Below are 20,202 nucleotides of genomic sequence, written 5' to 3' on the forward strand. Positions count from 1 at the left end.
TTTTTCTTTCTATGCTTTTGCATAAACTACTTTTCATTTTTAATTTTCTTTCGCAAAGCATAAATTATTTTTAATTTTGAAATTTTGAATTTCAATATTCTATGTTATGATGATATAAAAAGATGTTTGTATGTGTGTGCATGCGTGTGCGTGTGTGTATGTATATCATCATAGCATAGAGTATTTTTTCTTTCTATGCTTTTGCATAAACTACTTTTCATTTTTTTCATTTTTAATTTTCTTTCGCAAAGCATAAGTTATTTTTAATTTTGAAATTTTGAATTTCAATACTCTATGTTATGATGATATAAAAATATGTTTGTGTGTGTGTGTGTGCGTGTGTATATGTGTGTGTGTGTGTATGTATACATCATCATACATAGAATATTTTTTTTTTATAAATGTGTTTTTTCGTTTTTTCTTTCTATGCTTTGCATAAACTACTTTTTATTTTTAATTTTCTTTTGCAAAGCAGAAGCTACTTTTAATTTTGAAATTTAAAAATTCTATGTTATAATGATGTGTGTGTGTGTGTGTGCGTGTGTGTGTGTATGTCATCATAACATAGAATATTTTTTATAAATGTGTCTTTTTGTTTTTTCTTTCTATGCTTTGCACAAACTACTTTTTATTTTTCATTTCCTTTTGCAAAGCATAAGCTATTTTTAATTTTGAAAATTTAAATATTCTACGTTATGATGATATAAAAATATGTTTGTATATGTGTACATGCGTGTGCGTGTGTGTATGTAATATCATCATAGCATAGAGTATTTATTTTTTCTTTCTATGCTTTTGCATAAACTACTTTTCATTTTTTTCATTTTTAATTTTCTTTCGCAAAGCATAAGTTATTTTTAATTTTGAAATTTTGAATTTCAATACTCTATGTTATGATGATATAAAAATATGTGTGTGTGTGTATGTGTACATCATCATAACATAGAATATTTTTTTTTATAAATGTGTTTTTTCGTTTTTTCTTTCTATGCTTTGCATAAACTACTTTTTATTTTTAATTTTCTTTTGCAAAGCATAAGCTACTTTTAATTTTGAAATTTAAAAATTCTATGTTATGATGATTTCTTTTAAAATCGCTTCAGCCTCAACATGTAACGATGACGATAATTCAATTACTGACTCCATTACTTCTTCCATGATTAGTTTGTGCGTGTGCGTCTGTGCGTGTGTATCATCATAACATAGAATATTTTTTATAAATGTGTCTTTTTGTTTTTTCTTTCTATGCTTTGCATAAACTACTTTTTATTTTTCATTTCCTTTTGCAAAGCATAAGCTATTTTTAATTTTGAAAATTTAAATATTCTACGTTATGATGATATAAAGATATGTTTGTATATGTGTACATGCGTGTGCGTGTGTGTATGTAATATCATCATAGCATAGAGTATTTATTTTTTCTTTCTATGCTTTTGCATAAACTACTTTTCATTTTTAATTTTCTTTCGCAAAGCATAAATTATTTTTAATTTTGAAATTTTGAATTTCAATATTCTATGTTATGATGATTTTTTCTTTCTATGCTTTTGCATAAACTACTTTTCATTTTTAATTTTCTTTCGCAAAGCATAAATTATTTTTAATTTTGAAATTTTGAATTTCAATATTCTATATTATAATGATTATATCAATTGCAATAAAATGAGCATTATATTTTTTCAATGCCATTGCTAGAGCTGTGATGACTATACCAGAACCACTACCTATTTCTAAACTAATCACAGGTTTCATCGCATGCAGAATGTCTAAATCTTCTTCCAAATCATCTATTAAAAGATACGAATCCTCAGAAGGATCATAAACTGTCTTGAGTTCTTCATCTGATAAATTAACTACTGGAGTTTCCATAAAATTTACGGTGAAAATTGTAAGAAATTTCTTTTATAAAACTTGCAAAGTAATCAATGTTAAGTAATAACAATCCGCTGCTTCAGCTCTATTTGACATATCCTATAACAAAGAGAATAGTTATGCATAAAAAATAATACTCTTCGCAACTTTTCTACGCAACTTGTAGTACATGATAGAAGCACAATTTTTTATAACATTCCAATAATTATATATGAAAATTGAAAATGATTTTCAAAATGCTCAAGAATTCTTGTAAAATAGGTAACAATAAGATATATATGTCGCTTGTGTAAGTAAATCGCAATTTTTTATCGTTACAATTCGATGAATAAACATATATTTTGCAATAAATAGTACATACTGTGAAAGAAATATAAGAATAATAAATATACGTAAATTTGCAAGAAGAAACGCGAAAAATAAATGTTACTATTATTGCATGCGCGCTGAAAACAGAAAACTTGACGTCACCTTGTGGCGCGAATTCTCTCGTCCAGTTGATCCACCGTAAGTTTCAAGAGACTCATAAGACCTTCCGTTAATGCATCCCGCGTCGGATTTTCGCAAAAGTCATCTATATTGTCGTCGATAGATGTATTGTCACTCGCTGTGTCCACGTCCATGTTATAGCTGTAGTGAAGTAGACACTACCGTGTCTCTTGATATATATATACAGGGTGAGCCATTTTAATAAACGCACGCAATTATTTCGGAAACAAAGCATTTTAGAGAAAAATGTTTCAGACAAAAGTTTTATGGTTTCGAGGGGGCCATAAGATGGTATCATTGGTTTTACCTTGAAGAGTTATTTGAAGGTCACATGAAGGTCACCTTCAATTTCTTAAATGGAACCTACTATTTGTCATTGCATATTCTTGTAGCTTATCTCGAGAGCTTTCCAAAACACTATAATTAAGTACCTTTTCGTTAAGTACTTTTTGAGTTATGAGGCTTGAAATAATTTCTTAATTTTACATAAACCGTAAAATATCTTGTAAAATATTCATTTTTCGATTATCTTACCTTAATACTTTTACGTACAAAATAATGAGAGGAATCAACTGGTGTAAAGAAAACACATAGTTGTTTTGAAGAAAAAATATATAATTTGCAATTAACAGTTACATATTTTTTCTTAAAAACAACTATGTGTTTTCTTTACACCAATTGATTCCTCTCATTATTTTGTACATAAAAGTATTAAGATAAGATAATCGAAAAATGAATATTTTACAAGATATTTTACGGTTTATGTAAAATTAAGAAATTATTTCAAGCCTCATAACTCAAAAAGTACTTAACGAAAAGGTACTTAATGATAGTGTTTTGGAAAGCTCTCGAGATAAGCTACAAGAATATGCAATGACAAATAGTAGGTTCCATTCAAGAAATTGAAGGTGACCTTCATGTGACCTTCAAATAACTCTTCAAGGTCAAACCAATGATACCATCTTATGGCCCCCTCGAAACCATAAAACTTTTGTCTGAAACATTTTTCTCTAAAATGCTTTGTTTCCGAAATAATTGCGTGCGTTAATTAAAATGGCTCACCCTGTATATATATATATATATATATATATATATATATATATATATATAATCTGAAATAATAATATAGATACAATCTAATCTAAATATATAAATGTTATATGTATATTATTAATTATTTTATATAATTACCTGAAGTGACACACTTAACCTTTTACAACATATTTATAAGCACCGTTAACGCCACAGAGCGCTACTAATGCTGCGTCGCGTGAATCACTGCTAGCGCATTCTTGTGGCAGACGTTGGAAACGTATTTCTGTATTTTCTTTGTTACGTTAAGAGGAGTTGATGACGACCATGACGACGTTTCTTAATCGAAATTTTCACATTTCAGACTTTGCATCATGATATCTCCGTTTACAGAGCACGTAGCGCAAAAATAAAAACACTTTTATTATTTAATTTAAACCCAAGCTATCGATTAATTCTACTAAGAACTCGATCCGTTGAGCGGTTATATGAGAAATAAAAATATCGAGTTATACTTTCAATCCGACTCGCGTAATAATACACGGAGTGCATTTTTTTGCTTACGCTGGGACTTAGCAAAGACACTACCGTGTCTCTTGATATTCACTATACTATAAATTCATATCACTATACATATTATATGTTGTCGATCAATATACATATTATTTAGTTATCCTATATATCTAATTTACTAGCAAACCACCAGTGCTAACTGAATAGCTGGTTTTACAGAAATATGATAATCGAATAAAATTAATATATTTCTCCAGTTATTATTAATCAACTTTATTCAAGAGAGAAATAAATTCAAAATTCTCTTATCAAGGGAAGCCTTCAACAAAATTGCCTTGAATAATGCAATTGTGTTCGCGATGAAGTTCAGTATAAATCAGTATACGAATATTGCCATAAAGTTCTATTATCAAGAGACACGGTAGTGTCTTTGCTAAGTCCCAGCGTAAGCAAAAAATGCACTCCGTGTATTATTACGCGAGTCGGATTGAGAGTATAACTCGATATTTTTATTTCTCATATAACCGCTCAACGGATCGAGTTCTTAGTAGAATTAATCGATAGCTTGGGTTTAAATTAAATAATAAAAGTGTTTTTATTTTTGCGCTACGTGCTCTGTAAACGGAGATATCATGATGCAAAGTCTGAAATGTGAAAATTTCGATTAAGAAACGTCGTCATGGTCGTCATCAACTCCTCTTAACGTAACAAAGAAAATACAGAAATACGTTTCCAACGTCTGCCACAAGAATGCGCTAGCAGTGATTCACGCGACGCAGCATTAGTAGCGCTCTGTGGCGTTAACGGTGCTTATAAATATGTTGTAAAAGGTTAAGTGTGTCACTTCAGGTAATTATATAAAATAATTAATAATATACATATAACATTTATATATTTAGATTAGATTGTATCTATATTATTATTTCAGATTATATATATATATATATATATATATATATATATATATATATATATACAGGGTGAGCCATTTTAATTAACGCACGCAATTATTTCGGAAACAAAGCATTTTAGAGAAAAATGTTTCAGACAAAAGTTTTATGGTTTCGAGGGGGCCATAAGATGGTATCATTGGTTTGACCTTGAAGAGTTATTTGAAGGTCACATGAAGGTCACCTTCAATTTCTTGAATGGAACCTACTATTTGTCATTGCATATTCTTGTAGCTTATCTCGAGAGCTTTCCAAAACACTATCATTAAGTACCTTTTCGTTAAGTACTTTTTGAGTTATGAGGCTTGAAATAATTTCTTAATTTTACATAAACCGTAAAATATCTTGTAAAATATTCATTTTTCGATTATCTTACCTTAATACTTTTATGTACAAAATAATGAGAGGAATCAATTGGTGTAAAGAAAACACATAGTTGTTTTTAAGAAAAAATATGTAACTGTTAATTGCAAATTATATATTTTTTCTTCAAAACAACTATGTGTTTTCTTTACACCAGTTGATTCCTCTCATTATTTTGTACGTAAAAGTATTAAGGTAAGATAATCGAAAAATGAATATTTTACAAGATATTTTACGGTTTATGTAAAATTAAGAAATTATTTCAAGCCTCATAACTCAAAAAGTACTTAACGAAAAGGTACTTAATTATAGTGTTTTGGAAAGCTCTCGAGATAAGCTACAAGAATATGCAATGACAAATAGTAGGTTCCATTTAAGAAATTGAAGGTGACCTTCATGTGACCTTCAAATAACTCTTCAAGGTAAAACCAATGATACCATCTTATGGCCCCCTCGAAACCATAAAACTTTTGTCTGAAACATTTTTCTCTAAAATGCTTTGTTTCCGAAATAATTGCGTGCGTTTATTAAAATGGCTCACCCTGTATATATATATCAAGAGACACGGTAGTGTCTACTTCACTACAGCTATAACATGGACGTGGACACAGCGAGTGACAATACATCTATCGACGACAAGATAGATGACTTTTGCGAAAATCCGACGCGGGATGCATTAACGGAAGGTCTTATGAGTCTCTTGAAACTTACGGTGGATCAACTGGACGAGAGAATTCGCGCCACAAGGTGACGTCAAGTTTTCTGTTTTCAGCGCGCATGCAATAATAGTAACATTTATTTTTCGCGTTTCTTCTTGCAAATTTACGTATATTTATTATTCTTATATTTCTTTCACAGTATGTACTATTTATTGCAAAATATATGTTTATTCATCGAATTGTAACGATAAAAAATTGCGATTTACTTACACAAGCGACATATATATCTTATTGTTACCTATTTTACAAGAATTCTTGAGCATTTTGAAAATCATTTTCAATTTTCATATATAATTATTGGAATGTTATAAAAAATTGTGCTTCTATCATGTACTACAAGTTGCGTAGAAAAGTTGCGAAGAGTATTATTTTTTATGCATAACTATTCTCTTTGTTATAGGATATGTCAAATAGAGCTGAAGCAGCGGATTGTTATTACTTAACATTGATTACTTTGCAAGTTTTATAAAAGAAATTTCTTACAATTTTCACCGTAAATTTTATGGAAACTCCAGTAGTTAATTTATCAGATGAAGAACTCAAGACAGTTTATGATCCTTCTGAGGATTCGTATCTTTTAATAGATGATTTGGAAGAAGATTTAGACATTCTGCATGCGATGAAACCTGTGATTTGTTTAGAAATAGGTAGTGGTTCTGGTATAGTCATCACAGCTCTAGCAATGGCATTGAAAAAATATAATGCTCATTTTATTGCAATTGATATAATCATTATAATATAGAATATTGAAATTCAAAATTTCAAAATTAAAAATAATTTATGCTTTGCGAAAGAAAATTAAAAATGAAAAGTAGTTTATGCAAAAGCATAGAAAGAAAAAATCATCATAACATAGAATATTGAAATTCAAAATTTCAAAATTAAAAATAATTTATGCTTTGCGAAAGAAAATTAAAAATGAAAAGTAGTTTATGCAAAAGCATAGAAAGAAAAAATAAATACTCTATGCTATGATGATATTACATACACACACGCACACGCATGTACACATATACAAACATATTTTTATATCATCATAACGTAGAATATTTAAATTTTTAAAATTAAAAATAGCTTATGCTTTGCAAAAGGAAATGAAAAATAAAAAGAAGTTTGTGCAAAGCATAGAAAGAAAAAACAAAAAGACACATTTATAAAAAATATTCTATGTTATGATGATACACACACACACACACACACGCACACGCATACACATTTAAATATTAATAAAAATTAAAAATATTATTTCTATAACGGGCTGAGGTTCTTGGATTGGAACTTCGGCCTCGGGCTCGTCCTCTCGACCGTCCCGCTCTAGCCCATCGTGCACGCGGTTGTTCTACAATAAAAGAAATATTTTAATGTTATTTTATTTGAATATAATATTTAAAGAAGAACTGCACGGATTAACTATATTGAAAGTTAATAAATTTAATTTTAATATATGTACATTCAGATTCATGAATTTAACATTACGCAAAATACTTTTAGCCTTTTAAAATATAAAAATAATTATTTGTGAATTAAAAATTTCTTTTGTAAAATATAATTTATACGACACAAAAATTCATGAAAATACAAATTTTAATTCTATAGAAGGCTAAAAATACTTTGGGCAATGTTAAATTCATAAATCTGAAAATGTAATAGATTTATTAACTTTTAACATAGCTGATTCATTTAGCTGATTCCTTTATAATTAACGTGCCAATTATATAATTCAAAATTATTTACCTCTTACTTGCCCCGCTGTCGTTATCGGTGACGACGGCGGCGGTGGCAGCGGTGACGACGCTGACGGCGATGGCAGCAGTGACGACGTTAACGGCGGCAGTGGCGGTGGTAGTGATGCCATCGTTGGTGGCGGCGATTCTTTTTGTGTTTCCATTAATTTTTGTATTTTTTTTTTAAGTATTATATTTTCTTTTAAAGCCGCTTCAGCCTCAACACGTAAAAAGGACGACAATTCAATTTCTGGCTCCATTTCTTCCATATTGTAGGTTCTGAAAGAATGGAAACATATAAAATATATATTATAAAATATGTTTAGAAATGATAGTAGAAATGATAGATAATAAATGATTAATCTTCATTTTAATCTTTTATTGTAATGCATATATGTATTGTGTGTGCAACACAAATATGAATTACAATAAAAAATAAGTAATTACAATAAGTGAATTACAATAAAAATAGTAAAATAAATTTTTATTCCCTTGTTATCTATCATTTCTTACGCATATGTATTAATAATATAATGTGTTACACTTACTTTTTAGGATTTTCTTCATTTTCCTTTTCGTTAGATCTGAAAATAGAAATGTATAAAATATATTGTACAATATAAAATATTTTTGTATTACAATAAAAGATTAAAATAAAAATTAATTCTTTGTCATCTATTTTTATTATATATTTCTATATTTTTATTATATATATGTATTACAATATGTATTACAATAAAGTGTTAAAATAAAAGTTAACCAAGTATTGTGTGTGCAATACATATGCATTATAATAAAAGATTAAGATAATAAAATATTAAAATAGATTATAAAACATTTTTATAATGAAATAATAGATTGTTATCTATCATTTCTATAAAAAGTTTTATAATATTTTATTATTTTATATATTTTATTATTTTAATCTTTATTGTAATGCATATGAGTTGCACACACAATACTTGGTTAACCTTTATTTTAATCTTTTATTGTAATACATATATATGTGTTATACGCAGAAGTACATATAGTTACGTATCGCAACAACTAATGGTTAGTTTTAATTTTAATGGTCTATTTTAATCTTTTATTATAATGTATTTGTATTGCGCATGCAACATATAGTAATATATATGTATTATAACAATCATTAGTTATTGCGATGAGTAATTATATGTATTTGTATGTATAATACATATATGAATTATAAGACATTTAAATAAAAGTTAAACAGTATCATGCGTGAAACATATATAATAGAAGATTATAATAAAAGATTGAAATAAAATATATAAAATAATAAATTATATTATAAAATATCTTTATAGATATTATTAATAATCATTGCTTACCTTTTGTGAGTTTCATTATCATTAATTGCTGGTTCTTTTTCGTTTCTGGAACTGTAAATGTATAATATAAGTTATAAAATATTTGTATAAAAATGATAGAAAACGTATTGGTTTATCTTTATTTTATTCTTTTATTGTAATACATATGTATTGCATGCACAACATATACATATTACAATAACGAATTAAAATAAAGATAAACTATTTCATTTCTATAAAGATCTTTTATAATATTTTATTATTTTATATATTTTTAATCTTTTATTGTGCATATTTGTTGCGTGCACAATATTTAGTTAACTTTTATTGTAATGCATTTATATTGCTATATGTTGCGTGCACAATACAAATGTATTATAATAAAGGATTAAAATAATCATTAATTATTGCGATGAATAACTATATGTATTTCTGCGTATAACATATATTTTATGTATTATAATAAAGGGTTAAAATAAAGATTAGCCAAGTATTGTGCATGCAATACATATGCATTATAATAAAAGATTAAGATAATAGAATAATAAAATAATAAATTATAAAATATCTTTATAGAAATGATAGATAAGTGATTAATTTTTGTTTTTATCTTTTATTGGAAGTGAAAATATATAATATAAATTATAAAATATTTTTATAAAAATGATAGATAACGTTTTGGTTTATCTTTATTTTAATATTTTCTTATAATATGTATCACGCGTGCAACATATAATGTGTGTATTACGATAAAAGATTAAAATAAAGGTTAACCAATATTATCTATTATTTGTATATTAATAAAATTTATATATATATATATATATATATATATATATATATATATATACAGGGTGACCCATTTTAACTTAGGCAGCCAAATAACTCGAAAAATAAGCAAGATAGAGAAAAATGTTTTAGACAAAAGTTGTATGGTTTCGAGGGGGCCATAAGATGGTATCATTGGTTTGACCTTGAAGAGTCATTTGAAGGTCACGTGAAGGTCACTTCAATTTTTTTAAATGGAATACCCTATATATTTTTGTACATTCTTGTAGCTTATTTCGAGAGCTTTCCAAAACACTATAATTAAGTACCTTTCCGTTAAGTACTTTTTGAGTTATGATGCTTGAAATAATTTCTTAATTTTACATAAACCGTAAAATATCTTGTAAAATATTCATTTTTCGATTATCTTACCTTAATACTTTTACGTACAAAATAATGAGAGGAATCAATTGGTGTAAAGAAAACACATAGTTGTTTTGAAGAAAAAATATGTAATTTGCAATTAACAATTCCATATTTTTTCTTCGAAACAACTATGTGTTTTCTTTACACCAATTGATTCCTCTCATTATTTTGTACATAAAACTATTAAGGTAAGGTAATCGAAAAATGAATATTTTACAAGATATTTTACGGTTTATGTAAAATTAAGAAATTATTTCAAGCCTCATAACTCAAAAAGTACTTAACGAAAATGTACTTAATTATAGTGTTTTGGAAAGCTCTCGAGATGAGCTATAAGAATGTACAAAAATATATAGGATGTTCCATTTAAAAAAATTAAAGTGACCTTCACGTGACCTTCAAATGACTCTTCAAGGTCAAACCAATGATACCATCTTATGGCCCCCTCGAAACCATACAACTTTTGTCTAAAACATTTTTCTCTATCTTGCTTATTTTTCGAGTTATTTGGCTGCCTAAGTTAAAATGGGTCACACTGTATATAATGTATTTATATTCATGCTTACCTTTTGCGATTAGCCATTGTAAAAAGTGGATGACTCTCGATAAAATACTTATAAAGGAGGTTAGCCAAAAGAGAAAGGGGATTACCCGATTAGACACAGTACGATTAGACACAGCCAATCATATCGACCGATGCCTAGGGTAGCACGATCAAGCACGATTAGCCAATGAAAGCCAGTTGTGTCCAATTGTACTGTGTCTAATCGGAGGTGTCTCAAAGAGAAAGCACAATGGTTGCCTTTTATTCCGTAAACATAAAACTAATTAGAAATGAATCTCTATAAGGCCATTTGTTCAATCGGCAATCACTTGTGTAAACACAACAAAATTGCACGTATAAAATTAAATGTTATTAGATTTGGTGATCGCGCCCCCTATCACTTTGTTTTTAAGCGCCAAATCTGACAATACTGATGCATTGTCTGCTCACGTTATCATAGAGGGCGTGATAATTATATTATTGTAATCTCTATATTGTTGGTAATATGTTTATATATTATTGCCAATGTTCAGAAAGTGAATATATTAGCGCTAATAAAGAGTAATAAGAACGTGATATTTTTCTCTTGGATAACATTTCTAATATTTTAATTAGGTAATTATTTTACATTACATCCATACTATTTATTATAAATAAATCATTAATGCATATGATCTTATACATAACAATATAAAATAACTTGTGATATATATGCAGTGTTACAAAATATTTTGATCTATTTGAAACTAGAAAGAATTATATATAAGATATATTTATGATATGTATTGTTTATTTATTATTTAGTTTTATTAAACGTATGTATAGATATAGGGTTCAAAATTATTAATCTACTTTATATATTGCAGGAAGTTTGGTTATAAACAAATATCACACTGGTGTCACAATTACACACTGGTTATATATAATATTTCTGGATAATTTATCAGGTAATTACCTCTCACATTACTTTTTATACATACAAGTAGTATTGATTTATTAGAAATAAATATAAAAGATAACTTATATATATGTTTTACATAATGCTTTACATAATAACTTTATCCGTTAAAAAGTTGCAAAAACTGTATATATTGTTCGTTTAGTTTTAATAAACGTATGTAGATAAAATTTAAAATTATTAATCTAATTAAAATATTACAGGAAGTTTGATTACAAACAAGTGTCGTTATACACTTTATTGTGGACTCAGTCAGGTAATTACTTTATTTTATTTTTTACACATTGTATCCATAGTATTTATTTGTTATAAATTGGTATATATTTTCACATATACAACATAACTTGTATAATACATACTTTACAAAATAATTGAGTTTGTTGAAAAGCAATAGGAATAATATGTTTCTATATATTATAAACATTTTTATTTAATAAAGGTATGTAGATATTATAAACATTTTTATTTAATAAAGGTATGTAGGGTTCAAAATTATTTATCTAATTTAAATATTGCAGGATTTGCTTATATAAAGAAGTGTGGCTATATTCTTCTGGTAATTCGTCAAGTAATCATTTCACATTACTTTTTATACATTTGAACCCTATCTACATACCTTTATTAAATAATATATTCCATAAATATTCTATGATTTTTATTGTTTAAAATTATTTCGTAAAGCATGTATTATACAAGTTATTTTGCATATGTAAAAGTATATACATTAATAATTTATGTCTAACAAATATAATACATACTTTACAAAATAATTGAGTTTGTTGAAAAGCAATAAGAATAATGTTTCTATATATTATAAACATTTTTATTTAATAAAGGTATGTAGATAGGGTTCAAAATTATTTATCTAATTTAAATATTGCAGGATTTGCTTATACAGGGTGAGCCATTTTAATTAACGCACGCAATTATTTCGGAAACAAAGTATTTTAGAGAAAAATGTTTCAGACAAAAGTTTATGGTTTCGAGGGGGCCATAAGATGGTATCATTGGTTTGACACTGAAGAGTCATTTGAAGGTCACGTGAAGGTCACTTCAATTTTTTTAAATGGAACACCCTATATATTTTTGCACACTCTTGTAGCTTATCTCGAGAGCTTTCCAAAACACTATAATTAAGTATCTTTTCGTTAAGTACTTTTTGAGTTATGAGGCTTGAAATAATTTCTTAATTTTACATAAACCGTAAAATATCTTGTAAAATATTCATTTTTCGATTATCTTACCTTAATACTTTTACGTACAAAATAATGAGAGGAATCAATTGGTGTAAAGAAAACACATAGTTGTTTTGAAGAAAAAATATGTAATTTGCAATTAACAATTCCATATTTTTTCTTAAAAACAACTATGTCTTTTCTTTACACCAATTGATTCCTCTCATTATTTTGTACGTAAAAGTATTAAGGTAAGATAATCGAAAAATGAATATTTTACAAGATATTTTACGGTTTATGTAAAATTAAGAAATTATTTCAAGCCTCATAACTCAAAAAGTACTTAACGAAAAGGTACTTAATTATAGTGTTTTGGAAAGCTCTCGAGATAAGCTACAAGAGTGTGCAAAAATATATAGGGTGTTCCATTTAAAAAAATTGAAGTGACCTTCACGTGACCTGCAAATGAACTCTTCAGTGTCAAACCAATGATACCATCTTATGGTCCCCTCGAAACCATAAAACTTTTGTCTGAAACATTTTTCTCTAAAATGCTTTGTTTCCGAAATAATTGCGTGCGTTAATTAAAATGGCTCACCCTGTATAAAGAAGTGTGGCTATATTCTTCTGGTAATTCGTCAAGTAATCATTTCACATTACTTTTTATACATTTGAACCCTATCTACATACCTTTATTAAATAATATATTCCATAAATATTCTATGATTTTTATTGTTTAAAATTATTTCGTAAAGCATGTATTATACAAGTTATTTTGCATATGTAAAAGTATATACATTAATAATTTATGTCTAACAAATAAATACTATATACAGATGCAATGTGTTTGTAAATTTAATTTTGCAAATATATTTTACTAAGATAATTTGTCATATTGTTATAGTTTTATCGAAATACTATTTAGAAATTAAATGTGCAAATAGTTATAAACATTTTTTAAAAGATCAATATTTTTATATCTATTTTTATAAATATATCTCTATAATTGCAAATCTTAAATTTCATACAATTTCAATATATTTAAATATACAAAAAAAAAGTAATAGCTTCATTATCTTAAAAACAACTTCCTGTAATATTTAAATTCATAAATTATAATGAATTTTAAATCTTACATATTTTAGAATTAAATAATGTTAAAATAATTATTAAAATAATTATTAAAATAATTTGAAATTGCACATACATTTGCTTGTTGCAAAATTTATTGCAAAATTAAATTTCTATATATTGGATATATTTTAAGTGATATAACTTATGAATTGGATATTTAAAGTATTGATTAAACCTTCAGCCGTTGCGCACGATTTTTAACAAAATACAATACTTAATTGTTTAATCTTTTCGATATCTTTCTGGCAAAAACTCAGTTTTTTGCGAAACGAGAATGTACCGTTTAATTCATTAGGAGCTCTCAAAATTCCACGTGATTCGTGAAAAATCGCACAATTGAAGGATTAAAAAGAGATATGTATTTTATTTTTATTAAGGAAGATGTTGAAAATGTGATATACTGTACAATACTGATATTTATATAGGGTGTTACGCAGGTTTTTTCACTTTTCTTCGTTGAGAATAGAGGTAAGTATAAAATTTTATATTTAACTTATTTTATATAAGGCTGCTGTGCGCCTATAAAGAACGGCTGCTGTGCGGTATTATAGAGCTGCTGTGCGCCGTTATAGAGCTGCTGTGCGCTCATAAAAGTGGCTGCTGTGCGCCAATAAAAGGCTGCTGTGCGCCTATAAACAACGGCTGCTGTGCGCCGTTATAGAGCTGCTGTGCGCTTATAAAAAGTGGCTGCTGTGCGCCAATAAAAGGCTGCTGTGCGCCGTTATAGAGTTGCTGTGTGCTCATAAAAAGGTGTTATACATAAATAAAACTAATATATATAAAGTTTTTATAAAGTCTATATAAAGTTGTTGTTTGTATAAAAAACGTTTACTTTATATATACAAAATGTCTGTAAAGATAAACAAACAAATAGTCTTAATGCCTAGAGAAAAAGATATAATTATTCGAGGCAATTGGTTAACTGACATTCATATGGAACATTTTGGTCATCTTTTACAAAATTGTTCAGATTATACACCTGTCGAAACCTGGCGAGTGCAGTGTCTTGATACTATTCAATCTATGCCAAAAGATAAAAATCATATTCAAATATTGCATAGTTCATCAGGTCCGTTTGACGGTGTTACGTCCCCAGTTCCTCAGGACTGGTCTGGAAGTCTTACTTTCCCAGTTGGACGCAATTAATCTCTCAATTTGTTTTAGGGCAACCTGCTAGGCCGGCTATACCCTGGGACGCCGAGAGATTGAAGGTCTATTGTGCTTATAGAGAGGATTCAGGAGGGAGTGAGAATAAATATATGTATTTGTAAGCAAAATCTTTATTTATTTTCTTTCTTTATTTATTTCCTTTCTTATTTTCTTCTATCTTTTACAAGCTGGATAAATGGTGGTATTTATTAATTAATTAAATTGAGGTTATTCGAAAATCCTTCGAGTGAGGGGATCGTTGAAATTCAAAGAAGCGGTTGAAATTGCTGATAAAGTATAGTTTGAGAAGAATAAATTGTATTAGTACTATAAATTATCGATCTATTGTAAACTTTGACTCTCGAAAATTACCGACCGTCGGTAATGTAGATTTCTGTTTTACCGACCGATGGTAAGTTAGGTTTCTGTTTTACCGACCGATGGTAAGTTAGATTTCTGTTTTACCGACCGATGGTTAGCGTCACTTTCTGTTTTACCGACCGATGGTAAGTTAGATTTCTGTTTTACCGACCGATGGTTAGCGTCACTTTCTGTTTTACCGACCGATGGTAAGTTATCGACTGATGGTAAGTTATCGACCGATGGTAAGTTATCGACCGATGGTAAGTTATCGACCGATGGTAAGTTATCGACCGATGGTAAGTTTTGATTGATGACTATTGGAAAAATTACCAACTGATGGTAAATTAGGATTATCGAGAATTTATTTGTTTGAAATGTTAATGTGTTATCTTGGTTTCAAATAAATTCTTATTTTATTTTGATTCTCTGAAAATCGAAAGGGGATTCGAGGAAAAATCAGGAGTTTGGATACGCTGACAAGGTATCCACCTATCATACGGCTGGCTTAGTATTAACCTCGTAAGGTTAGGTTATAGTCGCAAGTAGTGATAATGATTCAAATTGTTATAAACTAAGCCAGTGTATTGTCTCTAAGTCCTGGGATGTATCTCGTATTTTGAAGTTAAGGCTAAATTCAATCCAAGATCAAAAGGTCAACTTCTATCATTGGGATAAATCCCTTAAGATAATTGCCTATTAATCGAAAACTGTATTTTCGCCTACTCGGACGTCGATTGACAGGAGGCCGCTTATTTTTTCTATTGCCTCACCAGCTCTAGGTTGAGAAACAACCTCTATCATGGGAATAAATTCCTCAAGATAATTATTTTTCCACCGAGCCAGACTTGGGTTCGACCTGCCGCTGCAGTTTCGCACTCGCTCACTGTCTATCGCGTCGTCTTATCAAAGAGATAAGTCCCAGATAAATTTTCCAATTGGAAATGATATTTACTAAGTTGAATAACTGGATAAAGGAATATGGGTAATCAAAGGTAAGGTTCCCGAATTGTCGCGCACTGTTTCACTGAATTTAGTTGTTAGTAGAAATTAAAGGTTAGATTAATGACAAGTGGCCGGATATTTACCAGTGTCTGAAATGTCCTAGTGTGTGAAGGCTGCTTCCCTTCACTAGGCTGATGAGTGGATGCTGCTTCCTTCCGCTGGATACCGTCTACCTCAGTGACAGTTCGGGATGGAGGTTGCAGTCCAGGAGTTCGATTGAGAAACTCAATGTTCAATAGTCACTGAATTTATTAACTGAATACACGTACAAAATCTCGGAGATATAAGTATTAACTTGAAGATCGGTGGGCAGAATGCCAGTTATTAACTGTTGAAAACGTTGGGCCAAATGCCAGTAGTTGTTAAGTGTTGAAAACGTTGGGCCAAATGCCAGTAGTTGTTAAGTATTGTAAACGTTGGGCCAAATGCCAAGTTAACACTGTGAATATCGTTGGGCCAAATGCCAGTAGTTGTTAAGTGTTGAATATCGTTGGGCCAAATGCCAGTAGTTGTTAAGTGTTGTAAACGTTGGGCCAAATGCCAGTAGTTGTTAAGTGTTGTAAACGTTGGGCCAAATGCCAGGAGGACCGCTCTGCACGGGTTTATATAGTCGTCAGTCCCAGTTTTGCGCACGTCCCAATAGTAGGAGATGCGCTTCTCCGTGGAGGGAGTCGAGCAGTGATTGGTTCCCTCCTCTGCTTCTGGCTGCGCGCGCCTCGAAAGATGCGTGCGCCTCGAGGGATGTGCCGCGTTGTCAACGGGTGATTGGTTTTCTCTGACGTGATTGTTGCGCAATGATTTGGGATTGGCTCCCGCTGACGTGACGGATGCGCGCGCCTCGGAAGATGCGCGCGCCTCAGCGTGGGCGGCGCGGTCGCTCATTGGTTCCCTTCTCTGGGCTGGTTGCGCGCGCCGCTGGCACAAGCGTGGGGAAGATGCGCGCGCTGCTGGGCGTTGCCGCAGGAATTGGGCGTAGTTTGGGCGTAGTTTAATTTGTAGATGGTGGGACTCTTCAGAATTGTAGTGGGGGTGACGGAGCGGTCAGTATAGAATCGGCTATACTGGTTACATTGTATTTTGACACATAAGTTTTATAATAATTATTAGACCATCAGAATTTCTTTGCAGTTTACATGCATATATTTTCTAATGTAGTTTTTTAAGCTCTAGCTGTAGAAATGTCAACGGAGTTTCTAGCATGCTCCGTTCGAAAGTTCATTTTTGTCTCTATGTATTATTATGGAAAATGCCTTTAAATATTGTTAATAAATTCTGACATCATAATTATTATAATTACAATTATTTTAACATAAGTATTTATGCGGTGGGATATAAGTATATAAAGACTATAAATTATTTCAATAAATGGTGCAACAATTTTTATTCTTTGCTTTTATTTTTAATATTTATATCTATTATGTTCTTGAATAAAAATTATTGCATGTACTTAATATTAATGTTTAACAATAAGTTAATTATTTCGTTATGTTGCGCAATGTTCTCTTGAACGGATTTTTTGTGGATTAATATATAAATGGAGGTTATTGCATACGCTTAATAACAATAAATTCATTTGTTACTTAATGATAATTAATTATTTCATCATGTTGCGTAATGTTGTGCAATAGTATTCGAGCGGAATATTCCATAGTCTTAGTTTGGAATGTGATGATGACTCATAATATCGCATACGGAAAATTATATTTTAAAACTTCGTTTATAAAATTAGTAGTATTGGAGTTTTCATAATTATGTATACATGTGTCGGTCTGACTTTTTATGCTCCTTAAGGGAAAATTGTCATAAGATTTTTATTTATAGTATTTTTCGAGTTAATCTGGAATCAATGATTTTTGATATAATTTAGGCCCCGAAATAATTAGATATACGTGTAGTCGGTGCCGAGATGTGTTCAAAAATATATATATATGTATATAAAGTTCTTTTGGTTTTTGATTTGTAAAATTTCTTGTGTATCAGGATTACATATTAATAAAGGAGGTATTCTCTTATATGTCGGTAAAGTTAGTATCATCGCTACCCCAGAGATGGCGCTGCCCTCTGTCGGTAATGTGGGTACGGACAGTCTTCACTGTCGGTAAGGTAGGAAATGACTTTATCCTCAGTCGGTAACGTCGGTAACTGTGTTATCATGGGTCGGTAATTTTTCTGTCGGTAACTTTTGCTCGGTCGGTAAGGTAGAAAACTTCCTTATCAACCGTCGGTAATTTTCCTGTCGGTAACTTTTGCTCGGTCGGTAAGGTAGAAAACTTCCTTATCAACCGTCGGTAATTTTTCTGTCGGTAACTTTTGCTCGGTCGGTAAGGTAGAAAACTTCCTTATCAACCGTCGGTAATTTTTCTGTCGGTAACTTTTACTCTGTCGGTAAAGTAGGAATTTACTTCACCTTCCGTCGGTAACTTTTCTGTCGGTAACTTTTACTCTGTCGGTAAAGTAGGAATTTATTTTATCGACTGTCGGTAACTTTTGTGTGGGTGATTTTGCCTATTGTCGGTAAAGTAGGTAATTTTTATGCGGATGATACTATATGTGGGCAAATACTTAAAATTATTTCTATCATTCCTAAGTGAGGTTATGTTATGTATAGCTAGCTTCTTAACAAAGAAAGATTATTTTCGGAGATATTGACAATAGTAGATCGCGCGGCGGAATGATATTGATGTACTATAAGTATTGGTGATATTACATTGCGCGGTGAGATTTTATAATAAGAAATATTGGTGACAATAGATCGCGTGATGGAATTTTAATTATCAATATTAATTTATATTAACAATAATGTTACTCGGTGGGATTAAGATTTATATGTTCGTCGGTGGAATTACAGTTTAAATATTATAGAGGCAATTTTTGCGTGTTTAAATAAAAATAAAAATTTTGTTGCGGGACGTAACAACGGACATTGGGTATGTAGTTACTATAACACAAAATATATATTTATTTATGATTCGTTAAATTCTAAAAGACTGCATAAGCATCATGAACAATTTTTAAAAAGATTATTTCCAACATATGACTTTGAGAAATGTCTTGTTAGATTTCCTACTGTGCAACAACAACCAAATGGTAACGATTGTGGTGTTTTTGAAATAGCATTTGCGATTTCATTATTATTTAATATTAAACCTGAAAGAGTAAAATATAATCATAGTTTAATGCGTTCACATTTGATAAAAATTTTTGAATCAAATATAATTGAACATTTTCCTCAAGATCCACGATATGTTCCTCAAAAAGTGCTTCCATTAGCAATAGTAAAATTCAGAGAAATAGAAGCTGCTCGTGCTCGTAGTATACGGCAATATGAGACTGAATCACAAAAAGAAAATCGGTTAAAAAAACTTGCTGATATTCGTCGATCTAAGAAAGAATTAACCAATAATTGCATGAAAACACAATCCCTCTCAATCAAATGTACAAATTTGGAGAATAGCTGCGCTAAACAGCAACATCAATATACAAAGGATGAAACTAAGCAACAAAAAGAAAATCAGTTAAAAAAACTTGCTGATATTAATCAATCTAAGGAAGAAATAACCAATAGTTGCATGAAAATACAATTGCCTTCAATCCAATATACAAATTTAGAAAATAGTAGCGTTAAACAGCAACATCAATATATACAAGATTTAGAAAATAATCGTGCATTAAAGCGGCGTCAAAATCAAC

At 29.6% G+C, this 20,202-nt stretch overlaps 3 protein-coding genes across 3 annotated transcripts; 1 reads left to right on the top strand and 2 right to left on the bottom strand.

The window, feature by feature from the left end:
* Positions 1 to 1,725: 1,725 nt before the first annotated feature.
* On the bottom strand, positions 1,726 to 2,523 carry LOC145973430 (SNAPIN protein homolog). Its single transcript, XM_083102789.1, has 2 exons — positions 2,344 to 2,523; positions 1,726 to 1,971 (listed from the first exon to the last, which is right to left on the bottom strand). Exons 1-2 carry the CDS (start codon positions 2,493 to 2,495, stop codon positions 1,929 to 1,931), a joined length of 195 nt encoding a protein of 64 aa, XP_082958915.1. The 5' UTR covers positions 2,496 to 2,523; the 3' UTR covers positions 1,726 to 1,928.
* A 3,248-nt stretch (positions 2,524 to 5,771) lies between these two features.
* Positions 5,772 to 8,326, top strand: LOC145973339 (SNAPIN protein homolog). Its single transcript, XM_083102617.1, has 2 exons — positions 5,772 to 5,966; positions 6,339 to 8,326. The coding sequence occupies exons 1-2, from the start codon at positions 5,815 to 5,817 to the stop codon at positions 6,379 to 6,381; spliced, it is 195 nt and encodes a 64-aa protein (XP_082958743.1). The 5' UTR covers positions 5,772 to 5,814; the 3' UTR covers positions 6,382 to 8,326.
* Positions 6,478 to 10,776, bottom strand: LOC145973716 (uncharacterized). The gene is made up of 6 exons (XM_083103294.1): positions 10,754 to 10,776; positions 9,015 to 9,065; positions 8,211 to 8,246; positions 7,680 to 7,941; positions 7,194 to 7,277; positions 6,478 to 6,564 (listed from the first exon to the last, which is right to left on the bottom strand). Exons 1-6 carry the CDS (start codon positions 10,768 to 10,770, stop codon positions 6,478 to 6,480), a joined length of 537 nt encoding a protein of 178 aa, XP_082959420.1. The 5' UTR covers positions 10,771 to 10,776.
* Between the last annotated feature and the right edge of the window lie 9,426 nt (positions 10,777 to 20,202).

This window comes from Camponotus vicinus, unplaced genomic scaffold (assembly GCF_025532165.1).
Source record: "Camponotus vicinus isolate PSW18456_S1 unplaced genomic scaffold, iyCamVici1.0 SCAF_6, whole genome shotgun sequence".
NCBI classification, from domain to species: domain Eukaryota; kingdom Metazoa; phylum Arthropoda; class Insecta; order Hymenoptera; family Formicidae; genus Camponotus; species Camponotus vicinus.

What these genes read in the sequence shown, in the direction of transcription:
- LOC145973430 (XM_083102789.1), bottom strand. Translation starts at nt 2,495, where the DNA reads ATGGACGTGGACACAGCGAGTGACAATACATCTATCGACGACAATATA. An exon ending in GAGAGAATTCGCGCCACAAG is followed by an intron (nt 1,972 to 2,343) that starts GTGACGTCAAGT and finishes TCTTTGTTATAG; the next exon opens with GATATGTCAAATAGAGCTGA.
- LOC145973716 (XM_083103294.1), bottom strand. An exon ending in AATGAAGAAAATCCTAAAAA is followed by an intron (nt 7,942 to 8,210) that starts GTAAGTGTAACA and finishes CCATTCTTTCAG; the next exon opens with AACCTACAATATGGAAGAAA. An exon ending in CAATCCAAGAACCTCAGCCC is followed by an intron (nt 6,565 to 7,193) that starts GTTATAGAAATA and finishes AACAAATCACAG; the next exon opens with GTTTCATCGCATGCAGAATG.
- LOC145973339 (XM_083102617.1), top strand. Translation starts at nt 5,815, where the DNA reads ATGGACGTGGACACAGCGAGTGACAATACATCTATCGACGACAAGATA. An exon ending in GAGAGAATTCGCGCCACAAG is followed by an intron (nt 5,967 to 6,338) that starts GTGACGTCAAGT and finishes TCTTTGTTATAG; the next exon opens with GATATGTCAAATAGAGCTGA.